This window comes from Lygodium microphyllum, chromosome 22, assembly GCF_053477565.2.
Source record: "Lygodium microphyllum isolate KBCC chromosome 22, Lygodium_microphyllum_v1.1.10, whole genome shotgun sequence".
Classification (NCBI taxonomy): domain Eukaryota; kingdom Viridiplantae; phylum Streptophyta; class Polypodiopsida; order Schizaeales; family Lygodiaceae; genus Lygodium; species Lygodium microphyllum.
The window spans coordinates 72656306-72664777 of NC_141156.1; the positions used below are offsets into that span (position 1 = coordinate 72656306).

General features: G+C 42.3%; 1 protein-coding gene across 1 annotated transcript; it reads right to left on the reverse strand.

The window, feature by feature from the left end:
• Positions 1-1314: 1314 nt before the first annotated feature.
• On the reverse strand, positions 1315-6588 carry LOC148017285 (LRR receptor-like serine/threonine-protein kinase RPK2). Its single transcript, XM_087662610.1, has one exon. It carries the CDS (start codon positions 5687-5689, stop codon positions 2117-2119), a length of 3573 nt encoding a protein of 1190 aa, XP_087518736.1. The 5' UTR covers positions 5690-6588; the 3' UTR covers positions 1315-2116.
• Positions 6589-8472: the final 1884 nt, after the last annotated feature.

The following is an 8472-nucleotide window of genomic DNA, read 5'->3' on the forward strand; positions in this document are numbered from 1 at the left end:
ATATTTCATGCAGGCTTGGTTGACTAAAGCATATTTCATGCAGGCTTAGATGATGTTGCTAGGTTGTTCCTTGGAGCTTTAAGGATTTAGCCAAGGGTCATGGTTTCTAATCAGCAAGCCATGACACTATTATCATTATAGTTTGAATGTGCAAAGCCATGATGCATAAAGAGTGGAACTTTAAAGTTAAGATAGTGCAGTCTTGGGAGCATGGAACAAATGGAATGGAGGGATCGTTCTACAAGGGACCCCTCCTTGTTGTAGTCACCATGTATCCTCTCATGACTTTTGTGGATGGCATAAATCAAGGATGGAATTACTCAATAGGCACCCTGTTGAGACCAGATCTTCTCCCATGGTACAAATTTGAATCTTAAGGCATTCCTCTTGTTTTGTATCTACAAAGAGGTTAACCCTAAAAGGTTTTGATAGTGGTTTGGCATACAATTAGAGGTCTTGTTATCAATGCCATTTGGGTTAGTGGATGTTGGTTGGGACCTAGTTGGGAGCTTTTTTGGGATGTTTACCTATTGACATTTAACAGGTATTGATACTCTAAATCTTACCTAGATATGAAAAATTGCAATTTGTTTTTTATTTCTAATACCCACCAAGAAATGATGGTCATTAAACAATCAGATGCCACATCCAATTGCAATTGAGCTCCCTCTCTTACTTGCATGATAAGAACTTGAGAACTCTTCATTTCCTTTGGGTCAAAGACTTGCATCTACTGGCTCTTGATGCTAGACAGTAATACAAAGCAAACTTACAAGAGAGAAGCACCCAAATTTCAAGACGCTTGAGGCTCCCATTATGATACAAGCTAGCACACAAACGTCACACCTTACACCCCAAACAAGCTGCCTCAAGGGCAATGCTTGTGTGGATCGCTATGCACTTTGATTTAGAAGAATTAAGCTGGATAGTACAATACATGTTGCTGGTAGAAAGGGATGCTATCCATGCAGAGCTTGATGAAAAGACAGGAACGAAAATGGAACTTATAAGCTGGAATGCATGATAGGAAGCCTTCGATGAGTGGAGGAAAGGAGCAGAAATATGCACAGATGTTCTCTTGCTGAAACCTCTCTCTTTTGGCTACAAAAACAGCACAATTTTTTATGCCTTTTATAGAGGCTTCAACTAGCTCAAAACCCCGGAGTACTTTGCTTCATCTCTTCCTAATGATGGGAAGAATGAAGCCTCAAATGACAAACCAAAGAAACAATGCTCGGACATAAATTCATAAAAAAGCAACTACAGCATAGAAGAAATGAAGATGAAGGAGAAGACTGATACAAGAGGAGAGAGGAAGGGAGAATACAGGAGAAGAGGAGCCATGAAAGCTAGGAAGCAATGTAAAGAAGGCAAGAGACGTGTAGTTCCATAAATCGTGCCACAAATGTCTATGATGGCCTTACATATCAAGTGTTAGTGAGTCCTAAATGTATAATTTACAGAAGGCCTGATGAGTTCATTAAACAGTTGATCTTGCACAGCACCATCCTGTAAAGCAAATAACAATCCTAATTCTGGCACTCCATGCTAGATATTGTCCTCAAGTTTTCAAGTCAATGAGTAGGTGCAAGTTCCAAGCGCAGTGAGGCTATGAAGCAAATGAATGTACATAGAAATCAGATTTTTGATTCTGATTGTTGTTTGATAGCCCTAAAACGGTCTAAATGCCATCCAACCACACTTCGGAGGTAGGCAAAATGTTCCTTAGAAAAAAGACAAAAGCATCTATGCACTTCAATGACCTTACTTCGTTCTCATTTAGGTACCAACAGATCATTCCAGCAAACCATTGAATGCACAAAAATCATCACACTACCGACACTTCACAGTGGATGCTCCTACATGCCCAATAATAACCAGTCCTGCAGTAAGTTATGACAAACAATCTCAAAGTCCGGAAAGGAAGCACCCCATTTGACTGCGCCATGCACATAGAAGGCAATGAGTTGGACTAGATATTGAAATGAAAGGACTATTCAGCTTGTAAAGTACAGCCCAGGTCCATACCCGAGAATTACACATGATCTTGAAAGGGAGGCCTGGTAAATCACAAAATCAGTTATACAAAATGGGTTAATAAGGCTTGGTCAGAAAATTAGACGTGGCATAATTTGAGCCGTGCCACCACCTGCTTCATGGTGGGCCTTTCCGACTGTGAAGCTTGGGTACAAGTGATAGCCAGCTTCAAAGTATCAACCAGTTCAGCATGTGGTGCCTGCTCCCACAATCCAGGTGCAAAAACTATTTCATGTTGACCTTTCCTGTGCAGATTGCTTGCCCAGGCTGTGATGTTGAACTCTTCACCATGATCTGAAAATGAAGGATCGTAGATTTTTTTGCCAGAGAGGAGCTCAAGAAGAACAACTCCATAGCTATAAACATCAGCTTTGTCAGAAACTCGACCTGTCATTGCATACTCTGGAGAAACATAGCCAAATGTGCCAGCCACATCTGTGGTAGCATGAGTTTCAGAAGCTCCCAGAAATCGAGCAAGGCCAAAATCTGACAAATAGGCATTCAAAGCCTTATCCAAAAGAATGTTGCTTGGCTTAATGTCTCGATGAAGCACCCGAGGATGGCAACCGTTGTGAAGGTAATCAAGAGCCTGCGCAACATCCAGTGCAATCTTATGCAGTACCTTCCACGAAATTCTCCCTTTCTCTCGGTTATCCAGCAAGGTTTCTAGATTCCCTCCAGGTAGATAGTTGTAGATTAGAAACATTTCAGTATCACTTGCATGGTAACCTATAAGGGTGACCAAGTGCGCATGTCTTATTCTACCAAGAGTTTGAATCTCGGCCACAAACTGCTGATTGCCCTGAACTCTTCCAATATACAGCCTTTTCACTGCTACTAATAAACCTGGTCTGATCTCTGCTTTGTAAGTAGCCCCAAAGCCACCATTTCCAATGAGATTGTCAACACTGAAATTTCCAGTTGCTCTCACCACATTTTCATATGTCAGACAGACACTCAAGTTTGCAAAGACAACAACTTCTTTTTCCCTGCAACCATATCCCGGATTCCTGCACCAATTATGTCTGCTGCTGATATAACACAAAACCAGAATCAAGGCCATCACTGCCATAAATGCAACACTTACTATGATTACCACTAGACCTAAGCTCATTTCTCTCTTCCTCATTGTAGTCTTATGTGAAGGTATGCTGATTGGTCGAGGCACATAGAGTGGCTCTGACGACGGTGCAGGGGCAAAAGCTACGCATCGCTGAAGATAGGGATTGCCAGCAAAGTTCGTTTGATCACAGAAATAGTCCATGCTTCCAATGCTTGGAACTGGTCCAGATAAATTATTGAAGGCTACATCCACATCTGTAAGACCAGTGAGATTGGCAAGACCAGCAGGAATGTTTCCAGAAAGGGAATTATTGTTTAGCCTAAGGTGTCCCAGGTTGTGAAGATCTGCAAGTGTTTTGGGAATCTCACCTTTTAGCTGGTTATGAGACAAATCAAGATATACAAGAACGCTGCAATTGCCCAAGGCTGCAGGAATCATTCCAGTGAGTAAATTATTGGCTAGAATAAGGTATTCAAGCTTGTGCAGTTGCCCAAACTCAGATGGAATTGCACCAGTCAGATTGTTCTCTCCCAGATCAAGATAAACCAAAAGCTTCAATTTCTGAATGTCTGGAGAGATACTTCCAACTATGAAATTGGAGGCAGCTTCAAAATGCCGCAGGGGTGTGCAGGATTGCATAGACTCCATCGGCAGTGTTCCTCCCAAGAGATTGTGTGTTAGCACAAGCGCAAAACCTTCAAGTTTGTCACAAGTGCCAAAAATGCGCTTGGGTATTGTGCCATTGAACTGGTTGTCTGACAAATACAACCCATATGTTGGCTTTGCCATAATCAAGCCTGAATCTATTTGAAGGGCAGGAATAGGACCTGTAAGGTTGTTACGGCTCAAATCATGTATTACCATCAAAGATTTTGGAGCTAGTCCAATTGATAAGCTGCTCACAGCACTCCCATGATACAGACTCATGAAGTACGAATAGAATGACCTTTCCAGAAAACCTTGAGATACATCCTGGGCACTGATGGAAAAATTTGGCTGAAGCAACACTGAGTTGGAGCAACTAGAACCAGAAGGGAAGGAGACACTTCCTGACAAGAAGTTGCCACTGACGTTAAAGACAACCATACAAGGGATTGGTAGCTGCTCTGGTATGCTCCCTTCTAAAGAGTTGGAGCTCAAGTCAAGGTATGATAGTTTGTTGCATCTGGTGAGTTCTCTGGGAATCACCCCAGAAAAAGAGTTTCCACCCAAGTTCAGAACTTCAAGGCTTGAACATGCACCCCAATATTGTGGAAAATTGGCAAGCAATCCTGCAGCTGGAGCCCACAACAGACGAATCTTTGGAAGACTTGTGATAGAAGTTGGCAGTGCCCCTGTGAAGTAGTTAAACTCACCTTTATCCTTGCTGCTGTAACCATCTACAGGGTCCACCATCGAACGATTGATGCATCTTTCAAAGTCTAACAAGTTAGTAATGACAAGCATAGAGAGACTTGAGCAATTCCCTAACGTCTCTGGAATGACCCCGGCCAAGCTGTTCCTGGATACATCTAGGACCTGAAGTTTCCTAAGTTTACCCAATTCTGCTGGAATTGGTCCTGACAGAAAGTTGGATGACAGAACTAGAGACTTCAGATTTGAACAGTTGCCAAATGCTGGTGTAATTGTGCCAAAAAGAAAATTCCCTTCCAAGTGGAGATGCTCCAAAGTCCCACAGCCCTCTGCCAGTTCATCTGGAATAAGTCCATCTAATTGATTGAAAGACAAGGCAAGAGTCTGCAGTTTAGGAAGTCCCCCCAAAAATGAGGGTATCTTTCCAGACAGCAGATTTCCTGCAAAGTTTAAAACCCGAAGTGACCTGCACTTTGAAAGGTCCGGTGGAATCTCACATTCAAACGAGTTGTGTGCCAGGTTTAGGACCTGTACCCTTGAAAGCTTACCAAACTCTGCAGGAATGCGCCCTGTAAAGTCATTTCCCCGTACATCCAGCACTTCTAAGAAAGTAAGTTTGCCAATCTCCTTTGGCAGAACACCAGAAAGACCATTGAAAGGGAGAAGCAGAACCTGTAGGTGTGTGAGATTCCCAATCACAGGAGAAAGAGACCCTGTAAGTCTACATGGAACTTGTCCAGGCCCATGATAAGGATGCAGTGCCTCCAGCACAGTCCCATTGCCGAGACACAATGGAGCAGATCCTGTTTCCTGTGATGAACCTTTTGAAAAGGCACACTGAAAATCTGGACTTTGGGATAACATGGAGGGGCATGCCTGAAATGAGCTGCAAGTCCCATCTGAACAAGCAGAGGACAAGTCCCCTCCACATGGGCCATCTCCTGTGATATTTAATGCAATAACCCTCAAGGACTGAGGGTCACAGACCACACCTGTCCATCCACATGGGTTCAACGCATCCTCATTCCAACCATGAAGAACTTTGAAAGGGTCTGATTTGATAGCAGACTTTATTTGTAACAATGCCAGACCATCCGGAGATAATGCTGCAACCGTGCTCAAAAAAGAGAGCAAGAAAAAAACAACTATTGCTACAATGAATTCTCTCCAAGCTGTAACAATATTCCAGAGTGGGGATCTTCTAGATTGGGCAGTAAGTGCAAGAAGCTCAAGCATCGTTCTTGGGCTTGAGTGATAGCAAATGAAGCATGGAGGACCTGCTCGAAGCTGCCACACTTCTGCAGAGGCTCGGTAGATCAGAGCAAACAACCCACCGACTGAGTGCGGTGTTAGATGACAATTTTTGCACCCGAACAGAACAAGGAGCCTTCAATGGGAATGGTCCACAGGAGCCCAGAGCGGGCCTCATTTAGTTCCAAGAGTGGATCTCTTTGATACTGCATCAAACAATAAGGAAAAGAAGTGTGAGGGTCCGTGAGGCTTGCCTGTAACCATGTTGGCACTCGCTCTGTTCTGCTCCCATCTGGCAGGTGAAGCAGAGTTTACAGCTGTGAGACACTCAGCTACACCCTAAGCTTCTGGCTTCATTCGCCCCTGTTCCTGTCTGTGGTAATTATCCTGTGTCTGCACCGCCCATCAAGCACTGTGAGCAGGCCCTGTTCTGCTCGGCAGCAGGGGAGACCCACTGGAAGAGACTGGGTTAAAAGATGAGATACGAGAGCAGCCCCTGGGAGAGGGGAAATGAAGCTCGGGTAGAGACCGGGAGACCCTCTTCTCTCTAGAGAGACTCTCTCTCTCTCTCTCTCTCTCTCTCTCTCTCAGAGTCTCAAAAGACACCTTTTTTTCAATTCTCACTCTCGGCAAAAGGAGATACACAAGCAACAGGGGATGAATGAACGGAAGAGCGCAGCCAGCCTAGAGGGAAAAAGGAGATGAACCCATTAACCTTCGGTTGGACAGATGGACCTCTGTGCTGCGGACCGTCCTGAAATAAGGAAAAAAGGAGGGAAGGGAATTAAAAAATATATAGAAGACAAGAATATCTCACTCTGCTCCTCTTCAATGATGAAAATCCCGCAGTGTAAACCATGCTGCTGTGCTAGTCTATCAATAAGAAGAGAGACAGAGAGAGAGAGAGAGAGGTAGGTGAAACTTCTCTCACAAAGAAAAAGGAAAAGGCAGGAGTTTTGTTAAGGGGCGACTAAGACAGGAGAATCTTCAAATATTTGACAAACCCGAAGACTAAGGAGTTACAGCTGCGAAGAAGAAGAACTTGTGAAAGACGAAGAAACAAGAGGAATAATCAGATAGCCTTAGCCTACTAGCATGTCAAAAGCATCTTAACCATGATAGTATCTCTAACCCTGGTTGACAATCTCAAAGCATCTTACCCATGATAACATAAGTCATGACTATTCTTCTTGGCCTGGTTAGCAATCTCAAAGCATCTCAACCTTGGTTAACAATCTCAAAGCATCTTAACCATGATTAGCATGAATCATGACTATTCCACCTAATGTCGGTCTTCTTTCCATTCACCCTAGTGTCTCCTTTGCTTCCTTTTCTAAGAGGTGGGATCCTACCAACACACAAAGAACCTTTTGTCTTGTGGAAATATGTATCCACATGACACACATTCCTTATGTATATTTTTTTTAAACAAATAAAGTGCTTGGAGCCTAACTAGGCTTGATGGACATACACACCTAATTTCCAAGTAAGCACGCCCCACATTGCTCCCCCCAATGGAGGTATGTCATTATCATTACCTTTACATTATCGTCAATATAGGAAGCGTAGACATAGTCACACGAAGCAGCAGTCGATAATCGGCCAAACTTAAGGCACATGCAATGTGACTTTCTAACCAAGACACTAAATGCCTACAAAGTGAGGTTTGAACTTTCTATCTCTACATGGAACAAATCAATGAGATGATCCCATGAAGATGCCAATTTGAGCTCTCACTAACTTGTTGTAAAGCATGTTAAGTCTTTGACAATTGAATTATGTTTTATGAAAATGCAACTTGGTGTTCCTTAACATGCACTCATGCTTAGTAGAATTATGTGAGTGCTCCTCAAAAAATAACAAATGTCTAATGTCAAGATAGGGGACACCAAATAAAGAAATTTTAAAGTTTTAACCATTATATCTAACATGTAGCATATCCTAGTTGTAAATAAGAAGCATGGTTCATTAGTGGCCATACAAAAAGATTACTATGTGGAAGAGGCATGGGCCACCAATTGAGCTACACACAAAAAGATATAACATCAACATCTTGTGGCATAATGTTCTACTTCTTAAATCATTAACAAAGGGAATGAAAAAATATAATTTTGATTTGCTATTATGACCATTTTCAATAATGAAAAGAAGTTCCAGCCATGGGTGCGTATTAAATGGAATAAGGTACAATGCTCATGGAAGAGACATTACAAAATGCATTTTGGCATGATAGCTCAACATAAAGATCACATGTCTTCATGTGCATGATAATGGGATGCTTCTTGCCCATTCTATTAAGTGAACATTTGGAATAGAATCTAACACTAGGGTGATAAATGTTATTACTAAATGTGGTACCAATCCCCTATGACACTTTCTCCAATGGGTCTCACTTGTTTCACATCTTCTTAAACTCTACTAGCCACTTCGCACCTAGCCGTGCAATGTGTGGCTTTATGAAAATGGAGTGTGCTTCACACGTAAGAGTGTGATTGGCCAAATTCACTCTACACATAAGTATCATTTATTGTTCTTATGGCTTACTTAGTAAATATACTTTACACACTAAAGTCCATTGCTACCTTGAAGCGACAGGTAGCACGACAACTTTGCTCGATAATCCATTTCTCATATTTCTCTCCCCTCTTTTCCCCCTCTATTTTTAATCTCTCTCTCTCTCTCTCTCTCTCTCTCTACCTATTTTTTTTCTCTCAACTTTTTATTTTAGTTTATTTTCTCTTATATTCTTATTCTCTCTCTCATCAAAC